At 43.4% G+C, this 17,417-nt stretch overlaps 1 protein-coding gene across 1 annotated transcript in view; it reads left to right on the top strand.

The window, feature by feature from the left end:
* MTUS2 (microtubule associated scaffold protein 2) overlaps positions 1 to 17,417 on the top strand; it is a 310,632-nt gene that overhangs the window by 242,377 nt on the left and 50,838 nt on the right. The window contains exons 8-9 of the mRNA XM_075050661.1: positions 582 to 680; positions 5,768 to 5,976. Coding sequence (XP_074906762.1) covers positions 582 to 680; positions 5,768 to 5,976 — 308 coding nt within the window. The remainder of the gene's footprint in view (positions 1 to 581; positions 681 to 5,767; positions 5,977 to 17,417) is intronic.

The raw sequence follows: 17,417 nt of genomic DNA, 5'->3' as shown, positions 1-17,417 counted from the left end.
TGGCCCTGACACCCCCCGCCTGCTTCTGGTTCTGCAGAAGCCTGTCGCTTGCCTGTATGGGACCCTCTCGGGAAACCTGGTCACCAGAAAAGGCAGTTTCCTAACCTGGGGAAAAAGTTGATAGAGCAGGGCCCTGCAGGTAGCTAAAGTCAGCTTTGCACAGTCCTACTGAGCTTCTCCTCCAGCATCCTTGGCTGAGGATGCACAGCAAGGTAAAGAGAGAACATAGAGCTCAGAACAGATAGGATGGGCTACCTTTGTAGCTGTTTGTGCCTTAAGGGCATTTGTCACTGTGCAGATGGCTGGAGAGCCAAGATAGTGTGTAAGGCCTTTTTCTGACGTTCTTTAGTGCTGGGCATGTCAGCTCAGCCACGTGCACACAGTCACACTTGCAGAATGGCAGGTTGACATCCAACACAGAAGTACTCTGTAGCGTCGTTCTGTGCAAAGCCTGGGAGATGTATTGGTGAAATAGTTATATTTTGCCACTCTGGTACGTAACTTAATGACATAGTTCTGCACAATTGCAAACAGAATTATAAAACTGGTTTCTTTCTACCTTTATTTTTTTTCTAAAACAGGTCTGAAGAAAGAAGTACAAAAAGATCAGGATGCTAACAGACCAGCTGTCTCATCCCCGAAGAGATCAGCAGTAACCGCTACCAAGCTCCATTCACCAGGTATTTATGAACCCAAAAGCACTGTTTCAGGGAGGATTTAAACTTGTCGATTTTGCATCTCTTGTTAACACCAAAATCTGAGACCTACCATTGTTAAGTGAAGATTGATTATGTCCAAGGTTCATTAAACTGGCTGTGAGTACAGCAGACTTTATGACACCAATGCATGAGCTGAATAGACTTATGTTTTCTTTGTTACAACTGTGCAATCATCTGTCCTTCAAAACAAATAGTTGTTGCTATTACATGTTTAAGGGCACAGAAACTTTTTTTTATCATTATAATTTTCTTATATAAAAAGAGAACAGATAGATATAGTGAAATAAAAGACACCTCAGACAATTACCTGGAGTGAGAGTATATTACTCGGAATCTACTCTTGCTGTTGTGCAGAGGCACTAAATTTCATAGGCTATTTTTATGCATAATTGGAAAAGGGATTATCTATAGAAATAACCTTCAGAGTGCTATTGGGGCATTGTCAACTTACCCCTCAACACTGGGCACAAACACATAGTTTTAGCATTTCTAAAGGATACCTTTGTTTATTTACTGAAATGAAGCAAACTTATTTCTATTTCTGTCTACTAAGCATACACTAACAAATGTATAAGGTACCTAAAGACTTTTGTAAGGCTTTCCTTTGGCTGTTCTAAACGCTTCTGAAATGAATCCCACTGATTTCATTGTGTTTGCAGTTTTCTTCTCTTCTGTTACCTCATTTTTCAGACTCTACTTAAATAATTTAAATGTCATCTCTACAGCTACATGATACTTGGGTTATAATTATGGGGGGTAGAACCCCATGTTTCTTCATTTGATGGTAAAGATAAAACATGTAGAACAGGTCTTCAGCCCCTCTAACTTGCATCAAGTCTCTTCATGTTTACTAAACTCAATCCCTATTCTCCTCCTTCCCAACCAGCAAAATCAAGAAAATGGAAGGTTAAATTTAATCTTCCCAGGCACCAACAGGGCTCAGAATTCTTCTGCTTACTAAGATACTAGGGTAAAAAGATGAACTTAACACTGTCCTTCGAATCCTATAATTTTCAGGCTATTTTGCACCTGGTGAGATCACCAAGAGAGATCCAAAGAAGAATGTGTTGCAGAGAGTGCCAGACCAGCAGCTCACCACTGTTTATAATGGTGGGAGTCCAGTTTAAGCACCAGCACTGGTTGTGTTACAGCACAGCTGATTTGCTTCCACTGGAATTAGAAAGCAAAATGAAACATAGGCATATTTGTACTGTGTATTTGTATTGTCTTAAGGAGACCTGCATTTCCATGGGTGACTTAATGATTTTCAAGGCTTAAATTTTTGGCATATCCAATTCATGAGGCCTCAAAGGTTTCTTCATTCTCATGAGAGGTTGAGTTACTGCCCTCTCCCCATCAGAATGATTTAGGATTTCTTAAGCTTGGTTGTCTGAAATTATGGCAACCTAAAATTGTTTATCACTGTAAGGGTCAAATAGGAAAATAAACCTCATCTTCATTTATTTTTTTAGAGTAGCCTGTAGCATTCTTTGAAATAACAACAGCAGTAACAGAGCAATAAAGACAGACAATCTTTTCACCTATTTAACAATTTCACAAAATAATCCAAGCAGCCATTAAACAAGACAAGAGTGAGTGGAGCTGGGTCTAAGGGGCAGTAGCACAGCCTTTCCTCCATCAGGATCACAAGTTCATGTGGCATTTACACTTTGTGATAAGAGAGCCTGTGTCCCCCAGGTAACTGCACCACAGCTACGCATGGCCATGGAACAGGCTCTAAACTGAGTGCCGTTTCTAGGTTGTTTTCCCTCTGTTACTGGCCTCCTCACATGCAGTTCCTTTTAATCAGTGCTGGGTTTGAATTGTCATACAATTATTTTTTTGGCCTTGGATCTGATCTTTAGAATTTGGATCAGTCCTCCTGAAGACTTGCAAGGGAGTTTTGAGATGCAGAGTCTTGCAGGGAATCTCAATTTTATCTATTGATGCAATACCATTCCTGAAATCTCTGTCTAGGTGTAGGTATACATAGATGCAGGTCCTCTCCTTCCACCCCATTGCAGGACAGTACCATCTGTTTCTGACATACATCACTCTACAGATTGCTTGTTATCAATCCTCTCAAAGTAATTTCCTCACTTTCCTTACCAAAGTATCAGAAACTGGACAGTTAAAAGGCAAATAAATTGCATTCCCCATCTAAATCCCCATGGGCTTTATTATGAGTATATACTTATTATGTCTGCTTAGTTGAAACACTCAGGTAGATAAAAAAGGACCTGGGAGTTTTGAAGCGGATCAAAGGGGTTCAATGCTTTCAGCTTATAGCGGGTCTGCCCCCCTGGTCCCACCATCAGCAAAAAGGACATTCAGAATCAGGGCCAGCATCATTAATATATACCCTGTTTTGTGCAGAGCAACAGAAGAGAGACATCAATGGCAGAATAAGCTTAGTAAGCTGCTTTTCAGACCCAAATGAACCAAGAAATTCAGATTTATCCCTGAGGACAATAGCACAGTTTAATTTACAAGGACAGCTTATAATACGGACAAGGACAACATAGAGATGTGCACGTCAAATGTTCCAGTGAACAGGAAAGCTAGAAAGTTATAAGACAAAACAACCTAATGGGTTTCTGTTTTAATTAAAACTGGACTGATTTCAAGGGCTTCCCCCTGCACTTCTCCCTATGCCTCCTCTTGTAACATCACCATGCTGCCTAAACAACCCAAGATTTTTATACTAAAAAGACAGATATTTATGGCTGTTGCTTTTATGAATTTCTTATTTTGTGATAATACCTACTGCCCATTTAAGAGCCCCTTTAAATGAATGAAAGAATCTGTAAGAAAATACCATTCCTGCACAAAAAGGTGTACAGGCTTTGACTGACATGCAAATGGATAGAGGGCAATACCAATGCTGATCAAACTCTGAATGACAGAAAGTCAGCTCTAACATCCCATATTGTATTATTTAGGTCTTAACAGCATCATTAAGTTAGTCTTGATATTGTGTGAAACCTGGTATTCCTCTTTGTAAATACACGTCATGGGGACAAAGAGTTTCAAAGCTGTTTTGCACTTGTGGCTCTTTGCAGTTGCAGCATGAGATACCTGGAGACATGAGGGAGCTTCTCTGCTGGAGCTGGCTCCCTGTAAGCTTAGCCTGGAGCCAGAACGTAGTGGAGCAAGTTGGAAGATATTCTCCCAGTGGCTCCACACAAACTAGGGATCTGAAAAAGTAGGAATACGCTCCTGGGGTATTGCTCTGACAAAGCCACTTCTTCCCTGCCTGGTCCAGTAAAATTGCTGTAAGGATCCATTTGCACACCCAGGCCACAGTCTTAAAGATCTAGAATATCTAAAGCACATCTGCCAAAATTATCTCTGGAACAATGTTCTACTTCACAGATTGGCTCAAACTCATACCATCAGACTCATCTCTGTGGAAAGATTCTGCTGGTTTTTGGGAAAGGTCAGAATACTGTCCCCTGTTACACTCATTGCTGAGAACTGGTTGGAGACATTGTTTCTGTATTATTTTTCAGGAAGTGTATACTACAAGATTATAAAACTACAAGATACCCTTTTTTTCAGATTCTTGCATACCCAACCCTTTCTGCTAACATAGAAATGTTAGTTTTTAATCTGTATCCGGACCAATGTCTGACTGTTTTCTCCCTCTTTCTTACTGACTCTCGCTCATAGACTAAAAGCTTGAGACTAGCGGGAGGAGCTGAGGAAGAGTACCAGAGATTCCGGGCCAGTATTCAGGAATGAGCTAAAAAGCATCAGCTGAGGAAAGACTGAAGGTAGCAAAAAGAATCAGTAAGCTGTGCAAAGGTGTTGCCCAGCTGACCATAAACATTTGCAGAGGAGTTTTCTCAGAAAACTAAGAGTATAAAGACAAAACAGATTGTCCAAGCAGTGGCTTGAGCAACCTGACACTACCAGAACACTACCCCTTCTTGCTTCATCCTTGTAACTGAGTATATCCAGAGAAATAGATAGTTGACTCAAGCAGGATATGAACTTAATTTGGGATGAAAACTTCTCTTCCCTCAAGTGGCTTATCATGAGTAAGCTCTAGTTCTTGTGCCATTCATGTGAATATGACACTGTATTTGAGCTGATATCCTAAAGACAAGCTACACTAGTGGTTTCACATCTTTATACGGGATTAGGCTTGCTTCAAGCCAACTTGGAGCACATCAGAGGAGCCAGAGCCTGTCTGCACCCGTCTCTGCAGGCAGACCATATAGTGAATCTGGTGTGACCGATGGTGCAGAGGGAGAAGCCATGCAGAGCCACTGGTGTAACTAGTCAGCATTACTGGTGGCATTTCTATACATACCTGGTTTGTGCTGCAATGTTAGAAGTGTTATAAAGGGGAGAGCGAGGGGAACTAGCAAGGTAGACTGCAGTATTGTTGATAAAAAGAAATAGTGATATCCCAATAGCAAGCAACCCATGCTGTGTTTGCATTCAGGGAAGGACAGCTCCAGCCCCACATTGTCCCATTTGGAGGCAAAAGGAAATCTGCAAAGGCAAAGTAAATCTGGCACCTCTGTTAAGTCACCAAGCCTGGGATTCAAGTGGCCAAAGAAATCGTGTGTAGAGTGTAAATGTCATCCAACTGTTTTCCACATCCACAATGGGATAAGGTGAATCTCAACCTGGAAGTGCCCATTTCTCTCACTGCCATTCAGGAGAGTTGAGCATTACATATCAAGATGCAGACCTCTATTCTTGTAGGTGTGTAATATAGATGAGATGAATCCTTCCTCTAACAACCTCAGTTCTCAGTAAGACACTCTTAGGAGAGCTCTCCACAACTCATAGCAGACCTTCAGGCTCAGAGCCTGAGGTGAGATGACTGTTACAAAGCTTTGAGCTTTGGCCCCTAGGGAAACATATTTCACTGTGCCCTTGCTTTTTTTGAAAGTCATTACAGATCTCTATGAATGCTGCAGACCTTTTTTCTTTTATAAGGCTGAGTCCCAAAGGCCTTAGAAACACATAAAAGTCTTGTGCACGTATCTGAAGTAAGTGACCCCGATGATCTTTTCTTCTCTCCTTTGTAGGACATACCAAGCAAAGGCCAGCCACCCCAAAGAATGGATTCTCCCCCAAACCAGGAGAGAGTCGAGACGCTGAAAAGCAGTTCGTTCAGAGGTTGAAGGAAAAGTGTGATGAGCAGTCCCAGCAATTAAGCAATATTCGAGATGAACTTAAAAGGGCCAGCTGTGGCTTTGATGTCTTTGCTGTAACAACACAGCACTTTTTCAGGCAGGTAAGTACAATGGGTTTTTTTTACCATTGGAAAGATACTTTGCCTTTATACCAGTCACTTGCCCAAGTTTATTGCACAGTCATTGAAACTTTGTTCTTGGGAACAAAGCATGTAGTTTATTTGCAACAGTTATTATGAGGAGGGAATTATTATTTGATGCCATGTATTTGAAAATCAAAGTTCAGGAACTTGGAAGAGGAAGAATTGTGACCAAAACATTTGTCAGAAGCACAGAGGGTTTTCAGGATGCCTTTAGGAGTGAAGCAGATGCAGAAACTTCGAAGTCACAGTCCCTGACCGCTACAGCTGGAATGGAAAGTGTAACTGAGATATTGATACTTGCGAACAAATGCAAAAACAATCCATGCATTTAGTCAACCAAAGGTGTTGAATGAAGGAAAAGATTTGCTTTCTCACAGCACTTATCTACTGTTCCTGTTCACCACAGATCAGGGAGAGTGGTCCCTGTTACAGAGGTGCCAATTCCTGAAGATGTTAGAATAACATTATCTCAGCATTTAGCAGATTACATTCAGCAGGTATAGAGAACATAAAGAAAATGTTGTCAATAATTGGAGAAGCTTATTTATTCACTAAACCCGAGGCAAAATGCATAAAGTTTAAAAGATGGCCACAGTAACCGTGAAGGACTTGGAGGTATTGCTTGTTTCAAAAGCCATTTAGTGATCTGGGAGATGTAGCTGGGCTCTGAGGTCCAGACCTGGTTCCCCTGATGCCCATGTATTTTGTACCATCCCAGGTTAAGCTGGTATCCCAACTACTTTGTAAAACAGGCAGATGATCATCAGCAGTAGGACCCAAGATTTGGCTAATATCCTTGATTGCGTGTTTGTCTCCTTTTGGAAGAGACAAGAGTAAACTTTCAGTATTAAATGAGAGAAAGAAAACAAAACACCAAAACACAGATTCAAACAGTCTTTACAAATTCTGAAATACTTTATTCAGTTATTTTTTCATATTGGTGGGAAAGGTTACCTTTGAACAAATAATGTAGTTCACGCTTTTCCCTACATAGGAGCTGATCTTGCCAGGGGGAGCTTCACTGAACTGAAGAAACAGGGAATTTTTAAAAAGTACTAAATATTTTAAATATCTTCCCAGGGGATTTTTCCCCTCTATTTTTCTTTAGTCTTGACATTTCTGGGCTTGATGGGCATTTGTAAAGCTTTTTTTTTTTTCTTCTTTTTTTTGAGCTGACTGTGGAGCGTCCATGATTAAAGCAGAGGGAAACAAAAAGGGGCAGAGCGGTGTCTGCTCAGCTTTGTCTATGCATTGTCCACTGGGGAGAGATTTTTCATCTCATGCCTCGTTCATAATTTGCTGAAGGAATTCTGGAAGCTTGGGCATATCTCCTTCATCTCCTCTGGATGTGTTTTAAATGAGAACAGCTGCTGCAGCTGAGCTTTGAGATGACTTTCATCCTGTTAGTGCATGTTAGATCTGTCCTGAGAATGCCTCCTAAATGGAACACCTCAGGGACTTTATTTAATAGAGACCTCTCCAAGTCCTGGCTGGGCATAACTGTGCCCCATGTTCCCAGCTCCTCTGCACTATCAGGCCAGCTGCCAGCTGGGGGGTTGCAGTAATACTCCTCTGAGTGCCTGGAGGGCTTGGACGTAAAACATAATATACCCGTGGAATTTAAGCACCTTCAGGCTTGGGCAGGATTACATGTAGATTTTTTTCAGATCCACTGCTGGACTCGGATACCTGTGTTCAGCCTGTGTGTCAGTCCTTTCTGGGCTCACTTGGTCGCCCTGGAGTATATATATATATATATATATATATATCTGCGTATCACTGTTCAGTGCAGTGCAAGACACTTGTGTTTGCTGCTCGCTGCTGGGAGCCATGTAACATGGACCCCCCCCAGCAAAGACACCCCTAGCTTCCCTGGGTGATGAGCTGCACAGTCAGCAAGAGCCCAGCAGTTATCCATTAGGCACTTAGATGTGGTACCTACATTATGAGTACGGTTGCTTTAGGCTCCATGTTTAGTGAATGGAGGCAGGTGAGCACTTCCAGAAAACTATTTACAGCACCAAAGACCTGGATTTCTGCTTGAGGTACTTGCCTGTCTTGACTAAGACCTCCAGGGAGGCCTAAGGCTACTGCGCTTTTAAATTTGATGCTTAAATTGAGAGCCTACGTGTAGTGGGATCATCTGGGACTACTCAAGCAATTGCATAACTGGACAGTCTGTTGTCTTGCAACATAGATGCAGACTTCCAAGTTTTTGAGTGTCATTCGAAAATACAATCTGTAGACGTTTTCTGAGATGGCATTATTGTTTGAAAGCTTGAGCAAAATTGTGTTGGCTGGCTTTGAGTTAGGGCAGCATGGAAAAAGAAACTTCTCCCATTATAAAAATAATAATAATTGTGTGTGTTTGTTTCTGAGAAGCCTGCAGGCAAAATGGTTGAGGTCTGAGTAGAACTGCAGTTTGGCAAGGGGATAATACTCCTTCAGGAACAAGGTGGGGCCTTATTCCAGAGACGTTCGGGGTTGATTTGTCCAGCTGACAGTTCTGCTCTGCTTAGCAGAGGGCCCAGTCCTACTTTGGTGCTAGGGACCCTCTTTGGGCTGATAGTCACTCATAGCCTAATTCTAGTATGTCTCTCTCTGTCCTTACACCGCACCAAAGTAACATCCAAAACATAGATTTTTCTCTGAATTGGAGCCGAATTCTGTTGGAAAATGTGCTCCCAGAAACTGAGGACTGGACTGAGTCTTAAAAGCAACCAAAGGACCAGTGTTTTGCACACAGGTAGGAGTCTCCCCATGCCCTTGGCTCTCTTGTCTTGCTCACACAGTTTCTGTTCTCTCTCCAAAGTTGGGGAAAGCACCAATGCAAGTGATCCAACAGACATGTTTAGCTGAAGGAGAGTGTCAATATGTAATAAAGAGTGTTAGCCCACATCAACCATTTCTTTGAGTGCTTTCCAATTTTAAGCATTTGCTATAGCAACCTTGAGGTTGCATGACAATTTTCTCTGGGTGTTGTTGGATTTGTTTTCTGACTGTTCCAGACCAGTGCTGAATTGTATCCTGGAATCATCTCATTCTTAGTTGAAAATGCTCTTAATAGGCAAGATTCATTTAATAGACATCAAGGAGTACACAACGTGTAGCAGTACTTAATACAAACCCATTAAATGACAGCTAAACCAATTTGCTGTCTTGGGAAAAAGCCTAGGCAACTGAAGCAGGTGATGACTGAGGCAGTGGACAAAAAATCTAAAGCAGTGGTTCTGACCTAAGTATTTAGCTAGTTACGAAAATTAATGATTGTAGTGACTGTGGACAGCATGGCTTCTCATTATTATTTAATTAGCAGATTAATTAGTTAAGGCCGTCAGATATGCACGCATGACTCCTGTTGACTTTGGGAACCACTTCGAACTTTTTCTGAAAAGGAGTAGATTGAGTTTGTCCTTAGTGTTGGATGTTCATCATGTCAATACAACCTTTGTGCTGTGAGGGGGAATACTCCAAAGTGAAAAACTGACTAGCAGGAGCTGGAGTGATACCTTGAAGAGGATCCCATGAAGACTTTTTAGAGCAAATATCACAAACGGCTCCCCCTGACTTGGGTCACTCCTGACCTGTTCTGGCCTGTTAGCCCAGTAATAATGACACTCCTGGCCCAGTTTCAGCCCTGTTCAGCAAAGCGGCCAGCAGCAGTCCCTCTTGGAAGTGGTAACAGTGCCATCTAAAGGAGAGTAGCCAAAAGTGACAAATTCTGGAGGGTAGATCCTTCTGGACATAAACAGAGAGGAAAAAAAATCACTTTCATATCTCTGGTACACTCAGAACAGATGTGTTTGTGCTGAGGACTGTTGTGGCCAAACTGCATCGAGGCCCTGGAAACTGGGCTAATCCCTTTCTACCAGTACCGCATGCCCAAACAGCTGAAAAGCGGAGTCCGATTAGCAAGTTCTGCCTCTGAAATTTCCAATGAGGACTCCAGATCTACAGTGCATGTGGGGGGAAGGGATCCTTTCTGGGCTGCAGACCCCAAGGGTGGGAGCGGGTAAGGGAAAGGGTTATACTGGGATAGTGTGTCCTGGACTCTGCTTGGGCATGGATGGGTTTCCAGACTTGCAGCATGATCTCATGCTGCGGTCTTTGTCACAGGGGGAAAACTGCTCAGGACAGGTCCCAGCACGGGGGTGCAATCAGATCCGCTGGGAATGGGGAAACCACACAGATGCCCTGAACAAAAGTTGGGACAGCACTGCAGTGCTTGATGGCATCCCAGTGCTTCGCGTCCACCAACGTTGGGAAGGACGTATCGCTAGTAACCACTGTGTGTGTGTTTGTCTCTACACCTGAGTGTGGGTGGGTTTTGGGTGGGTATACAATACACACCTTCCAGACAAGTAAACGCACGTAGCATTGTCCTGCAAAATCTAGGATGGACAAGGAAAACCTTTTCCTCTGTTCAAATAGCTGATATGTGTGTGCTTGTGTGTATTTTTCAGAGTAATCTTTCTGTCCTGTGAATGGGCAATATGCCACCCAGTGTCATGTAGCTACCTTGTCCAAATGCTAATAACCTCTTGTGTTAGAGGCAAAATTGGTTGTACTGGTTAATAAGTTGCATGGCACTTCCCACCATTGCCTCCAAAACAATAATTTGGGCTAACATTTTAAGTGCTTATCTCAGGCTGAGGTGAAACTTGTTTATTTTCACAACTGTCTCTGACAATGAATTTAGGAGAAATATATCTATAGTTTGTGTGTGGTGGTGGCACAATTGTAAGAAGCCAGCACTCATCAGAAAGACTGACCTGGCTTTCAGGGGTACTACTTTCCCAACACTTGCAAACGTGTTAGAATTTGGCCCAAGAATAGTCCTTAGAAAAGTGCAACTCCTCTTCTCCCTCATCATTATTACAGCTTGGCTAGATTTCCTGTACTTAGCAAGTTCAGTCTTTTCTTTGATCCTGCTGGAGACCAGAGCAGTCAGAACACTCAATCTTTTCATTCTGTATCCTGGAAAAAAATCCATTTTGGGCTCATCAGACAGCTTTGTCATCATTTATGGCTTTCTAAACTGCTTTTTAAGTACAAATGCACAAGATTTGGTATTGGGGACTACTAGTTACGGTAAAACAGCAGTAAGAATCGAGAGGTGCTCCTTTACTTCCAAGCGTTACAATGAAGGGTCTATAATGCGGCTGCTATGGGACCCACAAGATGCTCACACATGGTCCATCTGCCCAAGGAATGGATCAGGGTTTGTGAACCGAAAGAAATTGCCTTCTGCAGGCCCCCTGCTTATTTGCTGTGGATGCTAAAAGACAGGCAGTGAGGAGGTAAGGTGCTGTAGGAACAGAAACCTTAAAGCAGCTGAATATCCTTCCCCTCATCTTCTGGGTAACAGGATGTACCAGACGATGCTACACAGGGCCTGTAGGAAGATGGTTTCATCCAAGCTCCCCACCTCTGTGCCAGAGCGTGTCCCTCATTTTCTGCTCACGCAGCACCTCTGGGTGCTCAGTGCTCTGCTGCTCTGACCCTTTGGGTCTGCCAGCAAAACCCACCTCTCACCTAGCACAGGATCTAAGGGATGTTTTTAATTTCCCTGTGCCTCAGTGCCCAGCTGTTAGATGGGGACACCAGGGAACTGCCATCACATGAGGGTGCCGTGGAGGAAAAAAAATTAGTATTTGTGATGCACTCTGATATTGGGGTGTGATAAGGGGAGTAGGGGTGTGAGCTGGCTGGAGTGGAGATGATAGGGGATGTCAGGTATTGTGAGAAAACAGAAATGCCCAGCTGATGGCTCCTGAGGTGGGCACTGTGCGAGGCAGGAGTGGGGTCAGGTGGTGCAGTCTCCCACTCCGTACGTACATTTTAGCTGCATGGTCCTGGGCAGCGCAAGTCCCACAGCAGGATTTACTCTGTGATCATAGAATTATAGAATCATAGAATCGCTTAGATTGGAAAAGACCTTTAAGATTATCGAGTCCAACCGTCAACCCAACACCCCCATGCCCGCTAAACCACGTCCTGAAGTGCCACGCCTACGTGGTTTTTTGAAGACCTCCAGGGATGGTGACTCCACCACTTCCCTGGGCAGCCTGTTCCAATGCCCGACAACCCTTTCAGTAAAGAAATTTTTTCTAATATCCAATCTAAACCTCCCCTGCTGCAACTTGAGGCCATTTCCTCTCGTCCTATCACTTGTTACCTGATAGAAGAGACCAGCACCCACCTCACTACACCCTCCTTTCAGGTAGTTGTAGAGAGCGATAAGGTCTCCCCTCAGCCTCCTTTTCTCCAGACTGAACAGCCTCAGTTCCCTCAGCTGCTCCTCATAAGACTTGTGCTCCAGACCCCTCACCAGCTCGGTTGCCCTTCTCTGGACACGCTCCAGCACCTCCATGTCTTTCCTGCAGTGAGGGGCCCAAAACTGAACACAGGACTCAAGTGATGTGGACTCGCTTGCACAAGCTCCTTCCTCACTGCAAATGGGGCAATGAGATCACCTCTGCCTCTGAGGTGCATCACTTCTCCCGGGTCTGGCCTGGGTCTCCCTACTCAGGGCTTGTACCCTACTGCCATATGGCTGAGGAGGAGAGAAGAACCAGGAAAGCAATAAAAAGAGGAGGCAGAAACTTGCTGGGCTGACCCTGTCTCTAATACCATGGTTTTCTCAGACGCTGTCCTGCAGGGCAAGGAGTGGGAGTGAGGAACTCACCCCCGGGGCAGCAGGCAGGGAGCAGCAGGAGTAATGGCGTTCGGAGGGGCAGAAAGGGAGCAGCAGCAAACTCCTCTCCCTGCCTGAAATCCTGAGGCTGCAGAGCAGGCACAAAGGCTCTGCAGAAGAGTTTTAAGGGGAAATCTGAAGGCTGATGTTTGAGCAAATTCAGGTGGGACCATAGCTGGGAAAATGGTAGGCGAAGAACTAGTTGCTTAGTAAAAAGGCTGCTTATTCCTTCTGTGTCAAGACGAGAGGCCTCAAATGTGCTAATTGTACGTGTTTTCAGTTGGAGTTAAAAGTAGAACAAGTGAAAAAAAATACATATATATATATATACACACACACACATATATATATATGTAAAAATGGTGTTAATCAAAGGCTAATTATCTCTACCCAACAATTGGCCACCGGGGACTGCACAGTGGAAAAGGAATAAAAAAGAGTGCTCGGGGGACTCCACTTGTGAGATGTCAGTAGGGATTTTTATTCTCTCCCTGTAGCTTCTGTTTCCTTTGCAGTGTCAGAGACCAAGCCCTGCCTGGACCCATTTGTGCCGGTGGAGCAGGCGCTGCCTGGCTTTGCCTGGCACGGCTGGCTGTGGCACACTGCTGCCAGCACTTGGGAGATGGGTTCATGATAATGCCGGACTAATCCTGATGGAAATAACCCACTGACTCTGGAGGCAAGGGGAGGCAAGGAGGCAAGGGAGCAGGAACCTGTGGGCAGCACAGGCAGCGTTCGCCAAGCTGCAGCTGAAATGGGGCTGTTCCGCAGAGTCACTGGCAAAGGTGGTGCTGGGACCGGGGGGAAAACTGCCCAGTGGTCTTGCCTGAGCTCTCCATCTTTCCTTTTGGAGCAATAACTAATGCTAGGCAGCTCTAGAGACATGTCACTGCTTTTGATTTCTGCACCTGGCTGCACCTTCAGTACTTTACTCTACAGGTCACGATACTATCCAACACACAGCACTATCTCCAGGCACCTCGTACTCAAAAGGGTCCATTTAGGTAAGACACAGAATGCTGCTACCCCATCACTGTGTCAAGCTTTTCACTAGTGAACACAAGTGTCCTGGGGCAGCCTCAGCTGGGGACAGACCAGAAGGGTCTCTCACCAGCTTTGCAGCCAAACTGGCAGCAAACGTTAGACTTCTGCAGATACCCTACGCTACTTGAGACAGCATGGTCTGCTCTGCTTCAGTCCCTGCGAGACAGAAGGAAGAAAGTGCGGGGAACCTCTTGGCTTCTCCCCCCATCCTCAGTGACTTTCTCACAGCCACTGCTGTGACAAAAAGTGCTAATTTTCATTTTGTGGGATGGAAGAACATGCTTCCCTGGGAAGAGCTGGGGTAGTTACATGGCCTTGTTTTGAAACAACCTCCCAATTAGAGTATGTTTGTATCCCTTGCTTGGAGAAGAATTTTTTTAGTTACACATAAATATTTCAGATTTCAAGATAAAAAAGAAATAGCCCCAGGCATTCTAATGCTCCTCTTGAAAAGGTTTTAAATGTCCACTAAAAATTAAAGATCTCTTTATTTACATGTTGTCCTCAAAAAGAAATATATTTAGGCCATGTGCCAAGTATCAGGTAAAGGTGAATTTATTTTTTCCTTTTGCTTATATTATTGATATCCATATAAGCAACTGACTTTGACAGCCTTGATTTTATACTGCATTCAGAGGAAAAAAACAGAATGAGGATCAGGAGTGGCTCTTGTGACAATGGCAGCCTCCAAGTGGGGTATTTGGCTTCTGGTGGGCTTGAGGGATTTGGCAGCGCATTGGGAGTTGTGTGAAAAGCCATGATGAGTAATAGGCTCCAGTGGTATTGTGGCCTTTGCTCATGCAGGGGACAGAGCAATGTTTCCATGCCGTTCTTTAAGTTCAGCAAAAGAGTCAGTGGAAATGTGTCCCACTTCTACATCTCATGCATTTGAAATACCTCTTCACAGTTAGCCAAAATTTCATTTTCTAAGATTCAGAATTTCTCTTCCACTTTAAACTGGAGGATCCAATTTTACTTAAGGCTCCTGTTCTTTGCAAGAAACAGCGGTCATGCCATTCTCAGGTTACACCGACACTGTGAGTTGCTGAGTAACTGTTCACTATCCAACCTCTTGTTAGATTTGGCCTTCATTTCCACAACAGGGAGCTTGGGAGCTCTATTATCTGTTTTGTCCAGGCCTGAGGACAATGTGAGGATCTCTCTCCTGCTTGGGCTTAGCACCACAGCCACTCAGCTCTGGCCCCATCAGTATTCCAGTGGTGCTTGTGCTTACTGGGGTTATGTTTCAGGGAAAAACCCTGAAAGCATCACATTGTCCATCCAAGGAAATCCAGTATGGATCTGGGCAGGGTTTGTTAGAGCCAAAGCTTCAATCTGTCAATACAAAAATGTTCCAAAGGATATATTTTGGACTCAAGGTGCCTGTATTTTTCCATGAAATTTTATTTCATCAGGAAAAAAACCCAATAGTGACTAACAATTCTAGCATCCAGAGACTTTGACACTCTTGGATTAGTACTTTGTGCCAGAAATGTATTAGCAGCATTTGCTTTAAACATGTGAACGTATGTTCTTGTTACAGGCAGTCTGAATAGCGCTTTCATAGACCCTGTGTGGCTGCTGTGGTTAGGCCTGTGGTGGGGTAATTGTGAAACTATTAAGTGCTTTGAACCCATTTACATCAGACTTGAGATAAATGGAAATGATTATGAACTGACTGGGAAGTAGGCATGCTTTTCTCTGAATTAATAATTGTCCTGTCCCTGAATTAACAATTTTCATTTTCAAAATTGCTGGAACAGGAGCTGTAATATTAGATGTTTCTAAATTACCCTTCCTGGACAGTTGAAGGCATGAGAAGCCTGCACTTTCCTCACAAAGTGCTTGAAATCAGGCAGCTCCAACACCAGCAACGTAGCTACAGCATTCATACAGGGCCCACAGACATGTTAAACAGTGCAGTACAGCAGCTACTGCAAAGGCAATTTCTTCAGAGCAGTCATTGTTAATTTTTTTTATTTTCTTTGGTTGTTTCATTGGTTGCTCTTCACAGATACTCTTCCAAGATTTCTACTAAGAACGTAATAGAACAAAGACTTTGTAATTCATTGTAGATCAATAGGTGCAAGTTTCATATATGAAAGTGTTAATCACACCAGAAATTGAAGAATTTTTCTGCTTCCATGAGAGAACAGAACTATTTAACAAATGAATTTTTATAGATACCTTTCAGGGAATTTGTCCAGGAGGCTGGACAAAGTTTTCACTAAGAGGGAGCAAATAAAGAATCCGTAACTCTCATTAGGAGCGGGGTGGACAAGCCCTGGCCTGTCTGGGTAAGGGGGATCGGGTCCTCTCTTTGGGAGTCAAAAACCTGAGCCTCCCTTTAGAGACAAACCTTTCAGCCCAGCTCTTCTTTTATATACATATTCAGAAGATTTCACTTTCATTTCAGTGTACGATGAGACCAAACACCAGTCTATAAAGTTATTGTAAAATGGGAGGCCATGCCCTGATTCACAGATAATCTTCAGAAGTAATTTTAAGAACAAATTTTTTAATGAAAGTCTAAGGGACATCACAGTCAACCCAGAGAGAGCACTAATACCAAGTTACCCACCTGGAAGAAGCAGTGACCGCTGAGGTACTTGACAATATTTACATGCTGGTGGTTACTTTCCAGTAACCTCTCGCTCTGGCAGATCCATGTCCCTCTCACCTATGTGGCCAACCTCAGGCATCACCTGATAGCTCGCACCGGTGACACAGCCTCACCTGGAGATGCCCGTCGTAGCATCCCAGTGGCTCTCCTGCCCTCAGATACACACCCATGGCCTCCCCTACCTTCTCCCTGCTTGTTTTTTTAGACCTCTGGCACTAATACTTTTGTTTGGTGATTTTACATTACCCCCAGGGCAAAGTGGCATGGCTCCAATAATATAGACGTGTCCAATAATGACATATGTAGGCATCATAATAATAATGGCAATAATGATCACAGCAATAGAAATTAAGTTTGTTTAAGGGATCTTACTGCTTCTGCAGCTTAGTGAAAGGAATGATTTATTATGCATTACAAAGGTCTGGCAATTCTAAATGTCCATCAAACCAGCTACTTGCCAGCTTTTTAATTGGAGAAATAGCAGGCTTGATGTATAATTGCCTTGATTTGGTTTTAGCCATCACAAATCATAAAGACTAGCCTTACCTGAAAAATCAGTTTTTATCTTCTTGTATGCCAGTGCAATAAAATCTGTTTAAGTAACATTACCTTGTTGTGTTTCATTGAATTACACAGAACAAGGAACAAGAAGATGTTGTCTGGATTGAATCGAGTGTGTTAAAAACAGAAAGCACTTGGCTCACTTAATGTATTCCTTTTAGTTAATATTTGACTTCTATATAACAATCTCATTGGAATGTAGGACATCATTAACATTTTTACTATTCCACAGTTATCCCAACAGAGTGCTAGACATTTTGCAGTTGGTATAAAGATGGTGTTCCAGTCCTGGAGTGCTTACCATCTAAATAGGCAATAGCCCAATTAAAACTGGGGAGTCAAAGTGACTGAGTCTTGGAGATTACCATATGTCTAGTTTATTTGGGGATTTATATGGAAAGGTAGTCATGTGTTTGTGTACCTGCACACGGATACACACACCTGCATGCACACGAGCACATGTCTACAGTCTGT

This window comes from Buteo buteo, chromosome 18, assembly GCF_964188355.1.
Source record: "Buteo buteo chromosome 18, bButBut1.hap1.1, whole genome shotgun sequence".
NCBI classification, from domain to species: Eukaryota; Metazoa; Chordata; class Aves; order Accipitriformes; family Accipitridae; genus Buteo; species Buteo buteo.
The sequence above is the reverse complement of the archived record's forward strand: the minus strand, read 5'-3'. Positions and strand labels throughout refer to the sequence as shown.